Source organism: Nuphar pumila, chromosome 3 (genome assembly GCF_984573655.1).
Source record: "Nuphar pumila chromosome 3, dmNupPumi1.hap1.1, whole genome shotgun sequence".
NCBI lineage: Eukaryota > Viridiplantae > Streptophyta > Magnoliopsida > Nymphaeales > Nymphaeaceae > Nuphar > Nuphar pumila.
Genome location: NC_143251.1, coordinates 25,516,848 through 25,539,673, shown reverse-complemented (window position 1 = coordinate 25,539,673; position 22,826 = coordinate 25,516,848). Strand labels below are relative to the sequence as shown.

General features: G+C 35.9%; 1 protein-coding gene across 1 annotated transcript in view; it reads left to right on the top strand.

Annotated features, from left to right (window-relative positions):
* LOC149842343 (myosin-1-like) overlaps positions 1–22,826 on the top strand; it is a 107,427-nt gene that overhangs the window by 25,001 nt on the left and 59,600 nt on the right. The window contains exons 10-17 of the mRNA XM_089999077.1: positions 6,229–6,332; positions 6,447–6,585; positions 18,563–18,681; positions 18,771–18,923; positions 19,005–19,094; positions 20,414–20,491; positions 21,433–21,591; positions 21,676–21,879. Of these exons, the coding sequence (XP_089855203.1) occupies positions 6,229–6,332; positions 6,447–6,585; positions 18,563–18,681; positions 18,771–18,923; positions 19,005–19,094; positions 20,414–20,491; positions 21,433–21,591; positions 21,676–21,879 (1,046 nt within the window). The remainder of the gene's footprint in view (positions 1–6,228; positions 6,333–6,446; positions 6,586–18,562; positions 18,682–18,770; positions 18,924–19,004; positions 19,095–20,413; positions 20,492–21,432; positions 21,592–21,675; positions 21,880–22,826) is intronic.

The following is a 22,826-nucleotide window of genomic DNA, read 5'->3' as shown; positions in this document are numbered from 1 at the left end:
TTATTTTGATTGGTTGGTTCAATGTAGAGATCCCTTTTGGTTTGGAATATTGTTAAGTCTGTGAGGCTCTAGATCCTTGGGTTTTGGTTTCCATAATTGTTAAAAAAAAATCCACTTTTCAATAAGGATGAGTTGGGATCATTACAACCAATTTTGTGAAAAATGTTGAGTTGTAGCGAGGTGCTCCACCAAAAACTGAGGTGAGGCGTAATGCGTAAGTCTTAATTTTTTTTTGAAAACTTAAAAAAAACTATAAAAATATATAAAAATAGAAATAAATAAAAAATATTTTATTAATGAAGAAACAACCAATAAGAAATAGAAAATCCCAAATAAATACTAAAAAGGTAACGACCTCAATCCATACCCTTTAAAAATGCGGAATATTTTTTTTCAATGCGGAAACCTTTCCAGAGATCCTACCCCCTTAGGGTTGATCACGAACAATAATCGTTCATGTAATCACACCAGACTTTTAAATTCACACCCAAGAATATTGAACTATATTTGCAATCAATCACACAGAATTCACATACTTTAAGTAAAAGTATTAAATAGCCATACCAGTGAAGAAGACTGCTCTGGAGGACGAGTCACACTTGTCGACGCTTCAGGACAGGGCTCATATACCAAAAATAAAAATTTAATGCTCAAAAGATGATAAAATTGCAAGTCTTTGTGGTGGGCTCTGATACCAAACCTGTAACGACCCCAATCCATACCCTTTAAAAATGCGGAATATTTTTTTTTCAATGCGGAAACCTTCCTAGAGATCCGGGATCCTCACAGTTCCAATTTCCATTGGATAGCCCAACCACCACAAACGAACTTGCAACCATCATCCATGAGAACCAACTAAAACTCTTTTATTAATGAACCAATAAAAGTCTCATACACAACTCAAAAGTGAAGTAACAACTGCAGAAATTAAAAAGAACTAAAAGAAGCAAAAATAGAGTCACTATGTCCCCTGCTGAAGCTGACAAGCCCAAGTATAACTCTCATCCATCCCCAGTAGTCAGTCCAGCCTCACTGTTCGCCATGTCCTGTGAAAAATCAACAAAGTAGGGTGTCATTACCGAAATTCTGAGCACAACTACTTCTAAAGAAACCAGGTGAGACAAAGAACATGGATAAGATTTCATGTAATGATTTGAGTGAGTGCAGATATAAGATTTTCAGAATTCAAATATCCATACCTACCAACAATTACATATGCTCACCCATCAAGAACAGTAAAGCAGTACCATATATAAAAAACTAAATAACCAAACCTTGCAGCATGATTTCAAGAAGTAAATCATATGCTATCACCAGATCATGTCATGATATAGAGAATGATTCAAACATGCATGATTTAATGCATAACAGGAAAATGCATGATTATGTGCAATGCATGATTCCTTTTTGTTATCTTTCATTTAAGTTTCATCTTTCCATATGCATCCCTATTAAATGCACACAACTTTAAGTTCCTCTTTTTAATTACCGTTGCCCGCGGATACACTAAACGGGTACAATCCCCGAGGTCAAGTAGGTTTCCAGGGTAGCTTAGCACACAATTTGTAATTTATTACTGGGTTCCAACTTAGTCCTCAACCGAATCACCTTCGGAACATTAGACCTCCACATCTAATGTCGGGGACACAAGGAACACCCCACGCCCACAAGTGCCACTTTCTTGGTACCATAAACAACAGTTGTGTCAAACACACCACTCCCGGGTAAAGTGGCGGACTCTCCCTAAAACCGTGGCAAGGAGAAAGAACCTCAATATCGGGTTCAGGGGACAAAATTTCAGCACACGGAGTTTTTGTACCCTCACAGTCTTCCCAATACAGGATCTCTAAGATTCTCATACTCCAGATGATATATCCCAGAATGTATATTATACTGTTCTTATTATATTTTTATTAAAGTTAATTCTTTAAGTTTGCAACACTATATGCAAAAGTAAAGTGAAAACCCGCATCCTCCCTTGCGGGGACCCTTACGGAACTCTAGCCTGTATAAATAATTAGAACAATGTAGTAATGTGCCATACTATCTTATGTGGTTTAAGTGATGCAGTCAAAAACATATGTAAAAAGGAAACCAAACCCACAACTCTCCAGGCCGATGATGGTCCATTTAGGCCATTGATGCATCACATAATAAAACCAAAGTAGTGTTTCATTCATAATACTAGGCCAAAGTGTCAAAAGCAACTGCACTCATGCAAACATAACCCAACCATATGCATGTCATTACTCAATCATATGCATTTTCACTATGTGTGGTACCTACATCATATACGTGTATTAACCAATGCACATTTCTTTTGAGTGTGAGTGTACATGTAAAACTTCACATATTCATTAAGCATACATGCTCAAGAAGAAAATCAGTAACCGAGTCATGCTCGCATTCATGATTTCACAACCGGTATCATGAAATACAAAAATAACATTTACCAATTACCGGGCAGAAGTGTAAGCTTTGCCATATGCTAGGGAAGATAGTCGGGCTTACCAATCCCGAACCCCCATCCTTCTAGCTAAACATTCCAGCATAGCCCCAAAGTCTGAGATTCTTGACATACACATAGGTATAGGTTCCAAAAATTTTCCTTTATTCATATCGGAATTTAGATCATACACAATAGTCACTAGATCTGAAACACATTTTTATTAAAAACTAATTCATATCAGTCAAGTGTAATCATAGACTTCCATAGCAAACCAATAAGCAAGTCTTTAAATATCACATGGAATTCTATTCAAGAATGAAATGCCCAAATAGAAACAACAAAGGCAAGTCACATCTGGAAATCATGTATTGGATTTCAGATTTATATGTCCTTGCTCCTTGAACAAGTTATGATGAACATTATTAGATATAGCTGGACAGTAGGCATAAAGAGCATTTGCCCTTGGAATTCACCGGGCGAAATAGGCGAAATTGTCTACGTTTCCTAGCATGCTGCAATACTTAAAATTGAAAACAGAATTTCTGATGTAAATCTGATGGTAACCTAAGTTGGACTCCTTCCGTACAGGTCCCCGACAATAAGAGGTACAATATTAAAAGAAAATCCATCTTGCTAAGTTTTAAAAGCACAGAGAACTGTTTAAACCCATCGACTTCATATTGTCAAATTCAGACTTCATTTGCATAGTAAATTCAGCCGTTAGAATGAATGTGATAGCCAAAAAGTAGTTGTTCCAAGACACCCCCAAGGAACCATTACTCAATCTATGCAATATGAGAAAAAGATCTACTCAATATACGAAAAAGAATAATCTTGTGAAATACAGAAAACGCAATCTGATCAACTCAATAGGATGCATAAACCATATACTACAGCCGATGAAACTGAATCATGTCCATAGAACACAACATACCTAAACCGAGATTAAAAATAAAATCAGCCCTCCAAGATTTAAAATAAAACCAGCCCCTCTGGATTTAACACACACAACATATCTAAACCAAGATTTAAAATAAAATCAGCCCTTGTGGATTTAACACACAGCATATCTAAACCAAGATTTAAAATAAAAGCAGCCCCTGTGGATTTAACACACACAACAACACTTTGGATTGATATCAAAGGCATTGATTGCACATGGTTCAGCTAATAGCAAGCAGTTTGGTCTTGGTTTGAATTTGGGTTATGTCACCTCAATGAAATGGAAGCCTGAACTTAACCCATATAGTTTTAAGAGCATCTAATATATATATATTTTTACAAAAAAAAATGCATACAACACACTCGGGTCAGCCATGTCGGGTTCATAGCCCAAATCTAACTAGGTATGTCTGAAAACTGCATAACTGTTCATACTGTGCGATGCACATAATACACATTATGTAACCAAACACATTCAAAATAAAGAAACCCCCAAATTTTTATTTTATTTTGATCAAAGCAGTCAAATCCCTCAATTTCTATTGATTTGGGGTTTCCGTTAACCCTCATAATCTTCTCCCACTCCTTTATTCATGACAACCGAAACCCCCAAATCAAAGATTTGGGGTTTTCCAATGTGGGATTCACAAAAATCCCCAATTACAAATTTTCCGTGGGACCTCCCCTCAAACCCCTCACACGAGATCGAACCCATGTTCGACCTCTCACCCAAAGTCGTTAGAAGCACCGTACCTTCTTTGGAGAAATTTTCGGCGATCGGAGGCTGCCGTGGCGGGAGTATCGAGCTGGCTGGAGTCGCCCCTCACTGCTGCCGTGACAGGTAGACTCGGCTGCTGTTTGCTGCAGGTTTTCCGGCGTGCCCTATTTCTCTGATGCGCACCCAACTCGACAGTGCGAGAGGGAGAGAGACAGAGAGACAAGAAGAAAGAAAGAGAGCTCAAGAGAAGAGGGCAAAACCCTCTCTCCACTCCTCCTCTTATCGGCTAACCCCCTCCTCTCTTGCCGAGAGGCACGGGGTCGGTTACGCCCTGCGTAACCCCCCTGCCCCTTTTCATGCTTCTGTTACAGCTTTATCGGGCAACCCTTATCGGGTTGCCCCTTTCTTTAAAAGGCTGTTTATACAGGGTGCAGCTCGGGTCCGGACCCGAGACCCGTAACCCGACCCCAAACGATATGGATCCACAAGTTGGATCCAAATGGATCCAACTGTGGATCCTTGGATTAATTTTAAAAATTAAAATTTTATTCATTTATTATTATTATTGTTATTATTAGTTTTATTTTAGATGTGGATATAAAGACCACTTTATGGATCTTAGATCTGAAATGTGGATCTGAGGCCCAAATTTAGAAAAATACCCATTATTTTCAAATAAATTTAAACAAATAGTTGTCAAAAATTGAGGTTATTACAAAAAAATATGAGATTAACATGTACAAGTAACTGAGAAACTAATTATATAACTGAGAAACTGATTATATAATTGAGAAACTAATTATATAACTTAAAAACAAATTATATGGTTGTTAAAAATATTACACAACATAAAGGGTTCACAACAAAATATGTCCTAACTTGTATGCATATTTGTTTTTCATACAAATACACACAGATTTATATAATTAATTAAATATATAACATATGTAATTGAGAAACAAATTATATAACAGACAAACTGATTATATAATTGAGAAATTAATTATATAACTTAGAAACAAATTATATAACTGTGAAAAAAAGTACACAGCATTACAGGATTGACAACAAAATATACAACATAACAGAAAAAACAGGATTGGCAGGATTAACTACACATTAATAAGATTGAAAAAAACTACACAACATAACAAGATTGGCAAAAGAAAAAAAGAAGAAAGAAGAAGAAGAAGAAGAAGAAGAAGAAGAAGAAGAAGAAGAAGAAAAACAAAGAGAGTGGAGGGCGAGAGCTCAGATGAAGAGGAAAAAACATAACAGGAAAAAAAGAAAAGGAAAGGGGAAAGAAAAAGAGGAAAAAAGAGAAAAAGAAGAAGATGATGATGAAAGAGAGATAAAAAGAGGAAAAAAGAAACAAAAATTGCGTACCTCTCTTCTTCTTCTTCCTGTCGGCAGAGAGAGAGAGAGGGAGAGCGAGAGACAAGTGAGCAGACGAGAGCGAGAGAGCAGGGAGAGACGAGAGATGAGAGAGCAGAGAGTAGGGAGAAGGAGAGACGAGAGAGCAGGGAGAGACGAGAGAGCAGAGAGCAGGGAGAGCAAGGATCATTCTCTTTTATTTCCCATCACCTTCTATTGTGCTGAGATTATGCTGACAGATTACAAAGCAGATGATATGTATTGTTAAGGCAGATGGATCTGTGAATCATGTGCCTTCTGAATCATGTGTTCGGAGTTCTGAATTTCTTGAAGGAATCCATTTATAGATGCTTCAAAGCTTTCCTCATTTCAATGTTTCTCTTTGTAGAAAATTTTGGTTGATCCTACATGCAGAAAAGTAATTTATACTCTTGTAGTTTCTGGTTTTAGCATATTTGCTTATGAATTTCATTTTCAACTAGATTTTATCTCTAGTTTGCCTGATGTCCATAGTTCATTCGTGCCCATAACTAATAACCCTCTTCTTAATCTTAGTATGCATAATGTTCTTTTGTTCCATTTGACTGAATGAAAGACTGTTGTTTCTAATGTTCTCAATTTGCTAAAGCAAACTAATCCTTGATGCCTTAATGTTTCTTTTTTTCATTTTTCACTAAAATCGCAAAATGTTCCATGTGATTTGTGCTTCCACTGCCTACTTAATCCTTTCACCTTATTGAAACAGAGGAACTAAATTTAAGAAATGCTAGTGAATATAATTATCTTAAGCAGAGCAAATGCTTCACAATTGATGGGGTCGATGATTCTGAGAGGTTTCGTAAAGTAAAGGTAAATTTTTGTTATGGCTTTTAAACATCTATACATGTCAAAGATGTTCATTATTAATATAAATTCCATATATTGGTTACACCTGAAAAATGAACTCATCAAATGTATTAACAGGATGCACTGGATGCCGTCCATATCAGCAAAGAGGATCAACACAATGCATTTGCTGTGGTTGCTGCAGTTTTATGGCTTGGTAACATTTCTTTTAGAGTGGTTGATAATGAAAATCATGTTGAAGTTGTTGAAGATGAAGGTAAAGAGACTGTTCAATGTTATTTTGTTGTTTTAGTGCTAAAGAACTTTTCTCTTTTTATGTTTGATCAATGGTATGGAAGTATTTTATCTTCTTCCAGAGTCTTGTTTAATTAGTTTTTTCTATCTCACGTCATGTTCGTTAACAGATTTGATGTTCTGCAAAATATGTTTGTTTGATCTTGTTTTGGTCTGTTTGCATCAGTTACACATAATTTAAGAGGAAACTTTATTTTCTTTCAACCGTGGGAAAATTATAAAATTTGAGTTTCTCATTCTCCTACCTCTTAATACATTAAAATGTTCAACAACATAAATTTGGCACGTGATTTCCAACATGATTTGTTCCTTTTAATATTGGAAATTTGTGCAATAACAATCCAGTTATTTCTTTGCTTATTCATGTCTATGTTGGAGATCCCTAGGAGCTTCGTGGTTCTATCTCTGAATTATGCAATCTGAAGTGAATTAGTGGTTCCTACGCTGGGCTATGGGCATCCTCTATGATGATTATCCCTTCTTGGCATTGTAAGCATAGCCATGTTTGTGGTAGATGTATGCTCGACCTAGATATTACTGGTATTTCTTTCATAGATATGCTATTATCGCCATATGAGATGGCGGATTTATGTATATTTACGCCAACATTATATACCATATAGTATGCATTTGTACATTCTTTTGTTCAAGCTTCAACAAGTGATTCTATTTCTGGCCTCATGTAGGCATAACCACATACATGTGAACATCTGTAAACTCACTCACACATTTGCATACAGATATCCCTAGGGGCTTCGTGGTTCTATCTCTGAATTATGCAATCTGAAGTGAATTAGTGGTTCCTACACTGGGCTATGGGCATCCTCTATGATGATTTTTTATTTGCTTATACCTAACAAATGCAGCACTCCTTGGCATTGTAAGCATAGCCATTTTTGTGGTAGATGTATGCTCGACCTAGATATTACTGGTATTTCTTTCGTAGAGATGCTATTATCGCCATATGAGATGGCAGATTTATGTATATTTATGCCAACATTATATACCATATAGTATGTATTTCTACATTCTTTTGTTCAAGCTTCAACAAGTGATTCTATTTCTGTTCTCATGTAGGCATACACACATACGTGAAAATCTGTAAACACACACACATTTGCATACAGATATCATGTATTTTTGTTATTGTTTTCTTCACGTTTCAACGAGTATTTCTATTTGCGCCCTGACACATTTGTGCAAAGTCTTTCTGTCTTTTTTTTGAGGGTGAACATATGCATATTCTTGTATACACTCACAAGCATATACCCACAGATTTGTTGTGTTACCGCTTAATGTTGCATGCTCTATTGGATCCATACCAGAGTGAACATTAATTGATTTGTAGCGAAAGTGGCTCCATGTTTGTGTCATAGGGTGGGGCCAACAGAAACGGCATAGACACCCATGCATTTCCATAGAAGATCCCCATTTTCCCTGCGACAAATGCACCCTAAGGGGGCGTTTGCTTGTCACAGAATAGGGTGCCACGGCACCCCTTATGTGAATTCCTCTGCTGCGGAAACTGAATTGGACCCCTCCATGGGAACCGTTTCTGCAGAAAAGGGGGTCCAACATGTAAAATGGCACACCCGTCGAGGCATTTCCACGATTCCATGTTTATTTTGGCATTGTGGGCTCTGCGGAAACACATGCCCGTCGATGTGTTTCTGCAGAAAACTCAGATTTTCTGTGACACGCAAACGCCCCCTAAGAGTCCTTGTTGTAGATCATTATTTATGTAAGATTGGTGTAATATGAGTCAGAGTTAGGTGACATCACATAGATGGCAATTTGTAATTAGTGTATACATGGATTAGAAGTTGTTCTTAAGTGCTTTGAGTTTGATGCCACATATTGTGGCATAATTTTAATAAATGTAAGAGTTGTAATATGCCCTAATAAGGGTTGTTATACAAAAATAGAATATTTTGTGTGTTAGGCCCTTGCACAAGAGGTCACCTATGTCACATATGTAATGCCCCAAAATTTTAACTCAAATTTATGAGGATTTCTTTTTATAACAGCGGAAACAAGTAATATTATGGGGTTAAACATTCCGGAACATTACAGTGGAGAGCAAGCCAAAACGTTTATTTCATTTCACTATCAATGAGTAATGACATCAGAGTCTTAAAGACATAAAATGAACTCAAACTATCCCTGGAACAATAAATCTAAAATCTCGACCCGATGCCTCATCCTGCAGTCGCTCATAATTTTATTCTTCACCTGAAAAATGATAAATTTATAGGAATTAGACTACAACTGTCTAAGTAAAAAATACTGTAAATTTTCTTACAGGTATATCATGTGTCAAGTATGTGATGTGGGTGTCGTGTATAATTTTCAGCATATTCAGAAACAAGTAAAAGAACTACACAACAACAATAACATGTATGTCATTTAGCTACCAACCATAACATTAACATGGATAACATTTAGCTACACATCAACATGATTCAAATATCTCACATGTTACAATTTGTAAAGCATGATAAAAGTACAAAACTATATTATGAAAGAGTTATGAAGCTATAAATCTAGCAATTTACTCAGTGTGATACCTAAAATGTTCTAATTAAATGTTTATCTTTAATTATCCCGCGGGTACACGCAGGCCGAATCACCTATAACGGAAGAGAACATTTAGGGGTTTATTATTCATGGATGCCTTATTAACCCGAACGTTCTAACCGAAACTGTAAATCCTAAGGGAGCGGCCAATGACCGAGAGAACCTCTCAAAGGCCAAAACCAAAACAGGATGCATCCTTAACTTCTGCAGAAGAACATAGAGCTACCACCTATGATACATTTGGTAGTCCGGGTCCCCCAACTCCGAGGATTGGGGACCAACAAGTCACTTTAGCTTGAAACAGTTAAACACATGTCCCCAGAGTTTTGTATCACCTACCCTCTCTAAGGTAAGCCTGAATCTGAGTGGGTTAATCTTTTTATTTATTTAAATTACTCAAAGTACATGTGCATTTCTCCAAACTACCTCCTACTATCATAGTAGTAGGTCTCCAACCTTAGTCCTTTTTCCAAGGCATACACATCCCAATTTTCTTTTCATATTGATTGCACAAATCCACTCAGAGTGCTCTGGTACCTTTAAACCAGTCAAGCACACCAGCCCGATACCTTTAAACCAGTCAGGCCACAGAATTTAAAATTTAAGTTTCTCGTCAGTGTTATGGTTATTACCCAAAGTGCTTTGGTACCTTTAAACTGTCAAGCACCGATGCCTCGGTACCTTTAAACCAGTCAGGCAGAAAAATTATATTTCAATTTACCAGTGTAGTTAGTTTATAAACTTTGGCAACTCTTGTGCCAACCTTGAACCGACCCGTAGGCTCGATTATGGGTTCATTCATTAACCCCTTGTAGACGTGTTAGATTCCAAGGTGAGTCACCCAATGGTAAGTGTAAAGTTATATACCGATATTCCTTTCATCAACATGTATCTATGATTACCACTCTTGAACCCTACACTATATATATACATGAGTGGGGCATATACAGGCATTCCCTTGCATTTTAAATATTTGTATGTAACATTTTAGCATAGGTATAGTGTATGGTTATGTAAGCAGTCTATGGTTATCAGCCAGTGGTACTCTCAAAGAAAAGCAACATGAAATCAACTATCTTTGTTTTTCCTCAAGGGACTCCCTACAAAAGTTAAAGTTTTTTGGGATTAAACTTAAAACAAAATTTTATTTCGGTTATATTCTTAACAGGAAAATTCACAGTATCTCTGATTATATGTACCAGAAATTGATTCTCATCCAATACATTCAGAACATAAAATTGCCAATTAAATAATGAATTTACACCATATGAAATTCTGTGTAAACTAACACTGCAGAACAACAATATATAGCCTCAGTCAAGTTCACAGATTTGCAACACTTGACATGTTTTAATCACATCTCGTACAAACGATTCCTCAGGTAAACACTCATAACAAGCATATTAGATTGTGATCAGTCTACTTGATGCATCTCAATCTTTGAATTTACACCAAAATATCGATTAGTAGTTCATCAAGTTTCATCGCAGTTCTATTACAATAGGGTGTGCAGGTTCCGGTTAACATGACTTAAAAATATACATTTACAAGCATGTAGTTTCTGTAGAAACATTACATTTGAATCCAGCCTAAAATCATTTTAGATGGTACAATAGAGACTCTATAGTTGTGACACATTGGTTAAATATCCTGTATTATAGTACACACACAAAAGATAGAGATCTTAGTCGATTTGGTGATTAACAACAATCACATGTCTAATCTGATTAGGGATTCTCTGATTTTTCCTTCATTGAAAACATGTTTATGCCTAAAATAGCCAGATCAAACATGTTATTGAATCTATGAGTCAACCATGCTGCTAATCGAAATTCCTCCCTTGACCTAATACTGAATATTTTCAAAGCCATACATGCATACTACAAATATTTGTTTTGTTTTGATTTTTTTTTTTAACCGGGAACAACATTAGGTAACATTTCAGTGTTTGAAACTTTGATGTCCATTGACAGGGTTGATCAAAACAAGATTTTCCAAAGCTTCACAAAAAGGAAATTTGAAGATCAGAATAACACAATCCCAACACTGTAGCTAAAATGAACATTTCATGACACCCTACTCTCGCACGCATTGCTTAAATCAAAGTACCAACATAACCGACTGAACAAAGGCATAATGTATCATTTCTTATCAGAAACAAAAACCCACCGAATAGGGGTTTCCACGTATAAATCAAGGCCAAATCCTCATCTGAATATTTAACATGTTACAAATTGTTTTCAAGATTGGCCCTCCCTCCCTATTTGATAGTATTTCAAGTATTGCTGACAGATTCTATCAACAATGAAAACCACACTATAGGAGTCTCAACCTATTATTCAACATATAATGAGTTTTGCACCTGCAACATCCCACTGCAAAAGACGTGCACTGGCAACTACTACCAGTAATCTTTACATTTTTTTTTCTAATGAGAACTACAAAGAAGTAATTGCAGATTTTTCTTTGTTGTATTTAAGTTAACATGGCATCATGATATTGAGGGGTTTGTGCAACCCCTTTCCAGACACAAACAACAATAGACGTTGATTATGAATCTTACATGAACAGTAAAAGAATGAAACAACACTTCTGTACTAACAATAAACCCTTTTTTTTTCTTGATTTGGGGCTCACGGCAAGTCCACACACCACGCTTGACCCACAGTACACCCTAAAGAAAAACAACAGTAAAACCTACCTTATTCACAACTTTTCCCCCTATTGCATAGTTCCCCTTAGGGGTGGCAATTTCTGACATGACCCGCCAACCCGCCTCTTAGGCGGGTTCGGGTTGTGCTTAAGCCAACCCGTTTAATAAACGGGTCGACCGGCGTAACCCGTTTATTAAACAGGTCGGGTTCGGGTTGGGGGTATGCCAACCCGCCAACCCGGCTGACCCGTTTAATAAACGGGTTAGGCGGGTGGGTCAACCCGCCAACCCGACCTGCCAACCCGCCAACCCGTCTGCCCGACCCGTCAACCCGCCAACCCGACCCGCCAACCTGCCAACCCGATCTGTCAACCCGCCAACCCGACCCGCCAACCTGACCCGCGAACCTGAAAACCCGTTTACCCGACCCAACCCATTTATTAAATGGGTTGGCGGGTCGTGTCGGGTTACCCGTTTATTAAACGGTTCGGGTTCGTGTTTGCCACAGCCGACCCGTTTAATAAACGGGTCGGGTTCGGGTTGAGGTATGCTGACACGCCAACCCGCCAACCCGACCCGATTGCCACCCCTAGTTCCCCTGCCGTCATTCGCTCTTCCTCAAGTCGTGCGACAGAGAGAGGAGGAAGGTAATGAGTGAGAGAGGAGGAATGAGAGGAAATGGAATGGGGGTCTTAAGGGGAGCATGAGGGTCGGTTAGGGAGAGAATCGTGGAGGAGATTGTGGGGGAGAGAGAGAGAGAGAGAAGGGATTGGTTACCCCATTTTTTCCAACGGCTGTGTGAAAACACGCAGTCCCTTTCTCATTTAACTCAAAAGCAAACCCTTTTTAGGGTTTGCATAATCCTCTCTTTTAACCTTAAGTTTTTTTTTTCATGTTTACCTTTTCAATGCACCATGGTTGCGAGTTTGGTTCGACTGAACCCAAACCCGTGACCCGCCATAGCTGGGTCCATGTTCTGGGCGTATCTGGATCCATCCGAGGATCCAGACCCACATCTAAATATTTAACTTATTCAATATTTTTTTTAATATAACACATTAAAAGTTTTGTGGATCCAATTACATTATTATAAATCTCTACTAACTTACTATGGATCTGGGATCCATTGTGCTTCATACACCCCTTAAATAAATCTGGATCCAAGGATCCAAAGTTTTCATCGTACCATGACTTTAAATTTAATATTTACGAGTCCAAGCCAACTATTATGGACTCCAAGCAGCGAATCTCAGATCCAATCAGAAATTCTAATTGGACCCAAACCAATTTAAATCTCCGATGTCCAGGATTTTGCGGATCCATAACCAAAAATCTGATCCCCTTGACTGAAAATTGATTATTAAATATTCAAATTAAGGTTTGTGATCCGATATCTAATGCTCGTAACGGATTATCGAAGATTTGAACAAGATATTTATGAATCCGACATTGAAGATCTAAATAGGATATCCGATATTCAAGTACAAATAAACAATTAAACAATACAATATCCTTGTAACAACCCAAGGACGTAAATTTTAAGTTTATTTATCTGATAAAATTTATGGGTATTTGTAAACACCCCAAATTTTTACCTTCATCCAGTGTTTGTCCATTTCATAAGTCATCACAGATCATTGCATGTCATTGCACGTATTCTGCATAGCATTGCATGTCATTACATCTCATCTTCGAGATCCAGCACTCCTATTTCAAAACATTCAATCCAGATTTGAATTTTAAAGCTTTATTTCAAAATCAATTTCAAAACCTGGGTTTTTATTCAATACTTTGTCATTTTCCAACCCCAGGACTTTATATTTCGAAATATTTTCTCAGAAAACAATCTGGATTCCTTTCAAATTCAAACTTTAATCGATTTCAATTCACAGATGAGACCCATTTAGATGGTGTCGCTTCTGAATGCCTCTATTCATCAAATTTCTCAAATTTTTGAAAGTTTCAGTCCGATCAGGACTCTGTCTCAGAGTCCTAATCCGGTCAGAAGTCTGGTTTTTAAGTCTGTTTTACTTCCATTCTCAATCTTTTTCGTTTGTTTTCGAAATTTAGGTCATTTCACAGAGTCCAGTTAGTTCAGGACTCTATTTTAGAGTTCGGTCGAGTTGGGAGTCTAACCCTGACTGTGTTTTCTGACTTATTTCATCATTTCTTGATAAAATCTTTTGAAAATTCTTTCATTTGGCTTTTAAAATCTAAAATCTCAGAGTCCTAAGAGTTCAGGACTCTAACCCGGAGTTCCAGTTCGCTTGAGACCCTATTTTTTTAAGATCTTGAATTTCAAATACTGATTTTAACCCCTTTTCAAAGCCATTTTCAGTGTTTATTTCAAAAATGTTCAAAATTCGATGTGGGCCCACTCAGTTGGCACCATATCCAGAGGAATTCTAACTCAGTTAGGACCATATGCCATTTCAAAAATTTTAATTTCAAAGTTTACTTTTGAAAATCTTTTGAAAACTCCTTCAATTTCAAGTTTTAAAATCGCTTTTTGAAAAACTCAAGTAGGGCCCACTCGGGGTGGCGCCATATTCGAGTAAGTCAGGGCTAGACTAGGGTTAGTTGATGTCTTGGTTAGTGTTAGAGGTTTAGAAGAGTCAAAACCATTTTGAAAAACTCATTTTTGAAAGTTAGTTTTTAAAACTAGTGTTTTTAAAGGTTTTTAAAAGTGTTTAAAAAAAAAACAATGTGAGAGAATGCCAAGTGGCACCACATTTGGGGGATTCTTAGGTTTATCTAGGGGTTAATTAGGAACTATTTAGGATAATTTAGACTAGGGGTAGTTAGGTAACTCCAGCCCAAAATCGCCCCCCCTTTAGAGTCCAAAATTTTCAAAATTGTCAATTTTTAAACCTAATTTTTTTATTATAAATAGAGGCATAAGGGGGGTCGATTTTCCCAATCTCTCTCCTATTGGATTCTTGGAGCTTCTCTCTCCTCTCCAGCCCTTCCTCCATTGCAGCAACCTCAAGGTAATGTTTTTCTTTAATTTTTAGTTTTTATTTAATGTTTTTCATTGTTTTAAGCATGATTTAGCCATTGGCACCATCACCTTCATGGATAAAACCATGGATTCAACCTCAAGAACCATCAAGAATCAGCAAGAACGATCCAAGAAGGTGATCTAACCCTGTTTTGGATGATTTACAGGGATTTTAATCCATTAGAATTGATTTTAATATGATTCTTTACATTATTAACCAATAAAATATATGATTTACCCTTGTTATGGGTTAAATCTATGTTTTAAAGGTGATATCAAATTCCAGCCATTGATTCCCTGTTTTTAATTTATTTTCATGGTTTATTCATGTTTGTTTTACGTTCTACAGCATAAAAATAATTTTTATTTACTGTTTTATGGTTTATTTTATTTATTTACATTAGTTAATGCATGGTTTTTCAAGTTTCTTAAATTTCTGTGTGTTCTAGGTTTAGAACAGTAAAGATAATGTTATTTCGGGTTGAAGCACTCATTTTTTATTTCTGATTTTTTTATATGTGATGCATGCATGAGTTATTGAGTTACTGTAGAAAAATCAGAGGTTTTGGATCTCGGGAACCCTGTCAAAAAAATCAGACATCAAATCGGGTTTTTAAAGCTTTAAAATCATGGTTAAAATCAAGAAGGTAACTTGCTGTTATGATATTTCTCTCATCTTATATCCGATTTTAGATCTGTAAAGTGCTATGGATTCACATTGAATAGATCTGTCTGCTGTGAAATTTTCGGATTTTTTGATCTCTGTTTAGTATTTTTCCCCTTTTAGAGAATCTGTTTTTAAATTTAAAACTCGTTAGGGTTTACCAAAACCCTAATCAGACTTGTGTTAGTCATAAATCCCAAACCACAGATCCGATTCATGATCTGTAAAAAGTGAGTATTGCTATTTTTCTGTCTACTGTTCACCACTAAAATTTCAGAGATTTTTGTTTAGAATTGCTATTTATGTCTGTATTTTCAATCTGGAATAGCTGTTTTAATCCCTGTTAAAAGTGATATATTTTAGCCCAGATTGCCGGAAGGGTTTCTCCCTAACCGGAGATGATTTTTCCGATTTGTAAATTGGGAAATCTTTGTTTTTCTTTCTAGTTAGTCTCTGTAAAATTTCATAAATTTCCATGGAGATTTGACCCCCGATTCAGGTCTGGGATTGAAACTGGTTGGTGAATTAGGTCAAAAATAGCATATTTTAGGGTTTAATGCAATTTTCAGATTAATTTAATGTCAAAAATTTATTTGTATAATTCCAATTCGACATTAGAGTTATAACAAGTGCAGGTACCAATTTTTATGGATTTTGGAATCCATTTGATGGCTGAATTAAACAAATTGCAAAACCGAGTTCCTGAAAGATCCAAAAACACTGCTAAAATCACAGTTTTTGTGATATTATTGGATTTTCGTGCATAAGCATATATTTTTAGGGTTTAATCATGTTCATAATCATGTTAGGATGCTTTAGGTTTAATTTTGTGCTCATTTGATTTCATTTAGTGCATAAAACCTAAGTTTTTACCAAAATCTCTTTTTAAAAAACCCTGATTTCAAGGCCATAGTCTTGCTATCGGGGGTAATTTGGTCATTTGACCTAAATTTCGAAATTCCTAACCCTAATTTTTACATATTTAAGCATGTCATATCATATTTAGCTTAGTTTATTACATTCAAATTTCAAAACTTGCATTTTATCAAAATATCTTTCCGAAAACCCTAATTTCAAGGCCATAGTCTTGTTATTAGGGGTATTTTGGTCATTTGGACCCCAATTTCGAAATTTCATATTTTACCTTTATTATTTCTTCATATTTTATCATTTTGATTTAAGGGAATCATGGCAAAAAGGCTTATATCTAGCAAAATCCAACAATTTCCTGATATTGTTGGATAAATCTAGAAAAGCCAACATATTTTCATTAACCAAGTTTTCTAGTTTTGCAGGTACACTGAAGACTTTATTTTTCATGTATTTAAATTTCAATAGTAATGTAACTTGTAATTAAACTTTGGAATAAGAATTTATATTTCCTGCTTAGCTTAGGTTGCATTGCATATAGTTTATAATTTTAATGTGTGATGGATGATGATTCATGCATATTTTTACAAATTCACTATGGTCTACACGAATGACACATACACTAGCTTTTATGAAGTTTATAAACTTGGTGGAATTCGTATTTATGGCCATAGTCAGAATATGAATGATACTTAGATTTATGATCTTCACATTAGCCACATTCAGCCTACACTCTTAGGCTAACTTCAAAATGCACTGCATTTCTCAAAAATACAAAAAGTATTTCTCAATTCCTCAAATCCATATTCATTCATTTCATGCATTTGCCAATTCCAATTCAAATTTCAATTCAAAGAAGTTCATTTTCTCAAAATCTCCTAAGTCTTATAGCAAAATCGATTTTCCCAAAGACATTGAATTTCAAAGGATATTTCAAGTATTTTCCAAGTTCCAAATTCAAATTTTCTAAGTTAGAATTTCAATTTCCAAGTTTGAATTCAGAGAAACCAAGTCTCTCAGAATCGATTTTCACCAAATGTCAAGGATTCCTCAAAATCGATTTTTATTTCTTTCAGAAGTATATTTGAAATCCCAATTCACGATTTTCCAAGATTTACATTTTATATTTCAATCATTCAAAGCAAACATCATGTTTTCAAATGTGCATTTTTCTGAAAATTCATAGCACATGCCTGATTCTATGTGCATTTAGAAATTAGAATACGATTTAGACAAGTTGAATAGAGTAAAGCATAAGATTGATCCTTGGTTCAATTACCCCTGTTAAAGGTGGCAGGAACGGTTGAACCTCGTACCGACAGGCGAGTCCCATTCTACGGAATTTTCCCGCATTTTAAAAACGGAGGCGAGTTATTTTCAAAAAACTTTTTTTCAAAGGTCAGTTTGATTTGCAAAAGTTAAAAATTTTGCGATGATAACAGTATTACAACATAGGTGCAAGTGCGGATACAGGTGCAAAGAATGCATACACACACACACATGTATGCATGTATTTTGTGTATGTATTTATGTGTATAACATAGATAAAACTGGATTTGGTTAGGTTAACAGAGTTCAGTTTCGGACAGAAATGGAGCCCAATATAGTTGACCACAGTTGACTACATGGAAGTTGTGCCCAAGTGTTGTACCCTTAACGTCTTCTGCTACTTTTTTTTTTAACTTGGATAACCAAAGAATAAAGCTTTGAGAGTAACTGGTTTCATCATAACATTTACTGAGAAAAAGCCTCTTAACCATGAGGACTAAAGGCATAAACCACTAGAGTCTCAGCTCTAGCCTTTTAAAATCCTGCTCAGAACATTGGCTTGTGAGATGGTAGGATCTGTTAACACAAAATGAAAGAGCTGCATGAGATATATACCCAGAGCTAGAAGGCTAGAAGTGATGAGAGAACTTTTGAAACATTGGGAGCTACCTAGAGCATATACCTAAATGAACTGGATGGAAACACTAGGATCTAATAACATGAAATGAGAGGTTCATCCACAGTCACTGTTGTAAAAATTGATGTTAATCAAGAACTGTGTTTGACTGATAGGGTTGCTTTCTTCATCATTTTTGTTTTTGTTGTAAATATCTGATAATTTCTTTTTCATGATTTTTGGAATGGAAGATTTTGCTTCTTAACTTGTCATGATTTCCTTTGAACAGGTGTGCATAATGTTGCTAAGTTGATAGGATGCAATATTTTAGATCTCTTTTCGTCCTTATCAACTCGTAAAATGTGTGTCAGAAATGACAATATTGTTCAAAAATTAACATTGCCACAGGTGAGGACTTGCAGTCTTATCTTTAGTTATCTTTCTTTCACACCCTTCTCCTGAGATGATGTAATCTGACATTATTTTCTTTTGACAAGGCCATTGATACAAGAGATGCATTGGCAAAGTCAATCTATGCCTGTTTGTTTGACTGGCTAGTAGAACAGATCAATGTCTCACTAGAAGTAGGCAAGCGACGGACTGGTAGATCTATCAGTATCCTTGATATTTATGGTTTTGAATCTTTTCATGTAAGTCAGCCTAAATGCATTGAGTTGGATATTTTTGCTACACTTAAAGCTGGAATTGATTCATTAGCAATGTCTTTGTAGAAAAACAGTTTAGAACAGTTCTGCATAAATTATGCAAATGAGAGGTTGCAGCAGCACTTCAATCGGCATTTATTTAAATTGGAGCAAGAGGTAATTATTGAAGCTAATTGCCTGTATGATTACCTTTATTGTTAGGTGAGTTTATAACTTTAGATCTTATTTTCTCATGTTTTGGATGTAAACACCGTTAAATTGTTCATATATATATATATATATATATATATATATATATATATATATATATATATATATATATATATATATATATAAGAATACGAGCTCCTTCAAGGATGTTCACTAGATCACCAACAATGGACACTCCAAGAGTTCCACTAAAAAGTACCGAAATGAACACTCAAAAGAACCACAAGAAAGGTTCATATACAAATACCCACTAAATGGGTTTCAAGAACGAGAGAAAAAATAGTGTTTTTATTGATTGTAATCCACACAAAAAACTTACAATAAGAGGGGCCAATGCCCCATATTTATATACAAAAAGGAGGATGAGAGGAGAGAGTCGTTGGGCTCCCAACGGCTCTAAGAGTCCAACGACTCTTTTGTATTGACTAGTGTACGATCTTTACCATTTTCTTAGATGGCTGACATTGAAATATTCAGCCATGCTTGATCCTGTTGGATAATAAAGTCCATTGGTTAATGGAATAAAATAAAAGGGATTAGCAATGGCAGGATTGCCAAAATCAAACCTTGGACATTAGAAAAGATATGTCTAATCAGTCCAAAAACAACTTATCTAGGTTAGTTTTGAAGTAATGGTTTAACTGTTGGAGCAATGACTTCTTAACCAAAAGATAATGGGTGAGTTTTACTGCCATTCCAAGCAGAAAACTGATACAGATGAGGAAATTTTCATGTTATGATGCTGCTTCTCTCTCTCTCACACACCCACACCCACATCCACATGGATACCCATTAGGCCATTTTACCAATCAACTGAAGCATAAAATTTGGTTTTCTTGGAATGGCTGGTGTGCTTTTATTTTTCAGATAAATCTCATCATTTACCAAGGTCTGTTAGAAATTTTGGAAATTAAGTTTTATTAGGTGTCATGTGGCATACTTACGATGAAGAGTTGGCAGAAATGGGTATTGAAGTGTCAACTTATATTTCTTGGAATGGCTTATGCACTTTTACTCTAGAAATTACATTTTATTGATTGTTAAGCACACATGTTGAAGAGTTAGAAACTTAGAAGAGACGAAGAAGAATATAAGATTTATATAGGGTGAAAAAATAGGCATTATGTGTAACTTCACGGAATAGTGCTTGGTGATATTCTCTTTTGCTTTTCCACTATCAGGAAAATCATCTTATCTTCTTCAAATCTGCTTGCAAATGTTTTGGCATGCTGACCTCTCCTAATTATTGTTTTATCTTCTTTCAGGAATATATTCAAGATGGAATTGACTGGACAAAGGTTGACTTTGAAGACAACCAAGATTGCTTAAACCTCTTTGAGAAGGTGTCTACAGAGATGGTTAATAAATTTTTTTTTAGGTTAAATTGATGAGTTTGATGTCTGTAGGACACTCAAATAAAAACTATAATTGTCGTGCATATATATCATTTCTGTCACGTATAAACATGGACAAGTACTTGCATGTAACACACCTTATTTTTCTCTTTATTCTTATTCCTTTCTTTGCTCTTATTATTACTTGAGTTGAACTAATTGTTTTTTCTCTGCATTTGGTATCCTTAAGCTCTTGGCTATCATGGTTTTGTCTATGGGGAGTTGATGACTAAAGATTGAAGTGAGCTTCCCTTTAGAACATCTAACGAAAAGTTTTTAACTTTTAGTTCCGTGTTTTTCATGTTTGGATTGTTGAAATGTTTTCACGGTATTAGGAAATATATTATCTTTATACAGTATAATTGAGTGTGGAAGTAAGCCATCACTTTTGCAATGTTCTCATTGCCATTTTTGCGAACTGTGATAGTGACCACTTATTGTCTGCTGTGTACTCTGTGAAGCTTTTGCATGATATATCTCTTTACATGATTATTTTGAATGTAATGTTTCTATCATTTATCTTATTTTTCCTTAGGAAATGCCAGCATCATCTGGCAAAGTGTTGTGCTTTGTGTGGAAGCACCACTTTCTGCAGGGCCCATATTGGAGGTGCAAGTGTTCTGAAAAAATGAGAGCTGTTCATTTTGAGGAGAATGGCTGCCACCATCATGCCAACCACTCTCTCTATTTCAGATGACAAAAGTTCAATGGGGTCTTATAGGATTCTTGTCATGTGAAGGCATTGTCTGCAGAGGGTTTTCTACATGACACAAGCCACCCTCTTAGCAGGCCTTAGAAATCTTGACTGATGCTGTACTTCATGTACTTGAATGCTGCTTACGTGAAAAAATTCAGTTCAGTCATTGATGATTTATGTATTGCATTTGCAGTGGCCTTTGGGATTGTTATCTCTGTTGGACGAGGAGTCCACTTTTCCAAATGGTACGGATTTAACATTTGCCAACAAGCTTAAGCAGCATCTGAGTTCTAATCCTTGTTTCAGAGGAGAAAGGGGTGAGGCTTTCAGCATCTGCCATTATGCAGGGGAGGTTGGTACAAATGCCTTTGTCTTAAGATCATCATTTATTCCAATTGGATTTTTGCATTGTTGTATAAGTATTTGCTTTCATCAGGTCCTGTACAACACATGCGGATTTCTTGAGAAAAACAGGGATTTAGTTCACTTTGATTTGATTCAACTTCTTGCATCTTGTGTGTGCAAGCTTCCTCGGATATTTTCATCAAATATGCTTTGTCAATCTGAAAACACATCAAGCTCTCAACTTAGGTCTGCCGGATCAGATTCCCAAAGACAAAGTGTTGCAACAAAATTTAAGGTAATTTCAGTTTATCTTTATGTGACCCTTGACTGCAAAGAGATGACTAATTCGGTGCTATGATTTTATAATGGTGAATTTCCTTTTGCTATTATATCTGTATTACTATGGTTTTTGAGAATTAAACAAAAATGATCTCCATAGTCACTTAAGATTCTCTGAAAGAAAACTGGCTGAAGCCATTTAGCAAACACAATGATGGCCAAGGTTAAAATATAACTAGATATCATCCAAGTAGGACCCAGCTGTTAAAAATGTAAATGTACATATGTAATGTAACTAGGAATAGTCGCTTTAGGTTTTCTTGTTTTTTGGTTGCATTTGAACTAGTCAACATAAGGAACCGTTGGGGTCCCAACGACTCTCTATGGCCTCCTTCACTTGTGTATAAATATGGGGCAAAACCCCACTAGAAATGTATGTTGAGATAAATAAAATCATTATTTTTTATCTCTTGTTTTTATTTTCCTTTAGTGGGTGTTTGTGAGAGAACCCATTTGTGGTTCTTTGAGTGTTCATTTTTGTATTTTGGTGGAACTCTCTTGAGTGTCCACTATTGATGATTGAGTGAACATCTTTGAAGGAACTCATTTCCTTACATGATATCAAAGCTGTTAAAATATATGTATCAATATATATATATATATATATATCTTCAAATACACCATAATACTCGATAGGGTTATTATGGTCATTTCACATAATACCCGATAGGGGTATTTATTTTCTTCTTTTCTTTTTTGTATTTCTTTTCTTTTTATTTTCTTTATTTGAAGCCACATAGGGGGCCCCACCATAGAGTCGTTGGGGCCCCCAACAGTCAAGCTCAATGAAAAAAATTACATGATGTGGGCATCCACAATGAAAAATAATCTCAAAGGAAAGAAGCTTTGGGGTTATGTAATGGGGATCGTTCCAGAACCTCAACTTAAGCTCACAAAGATGAA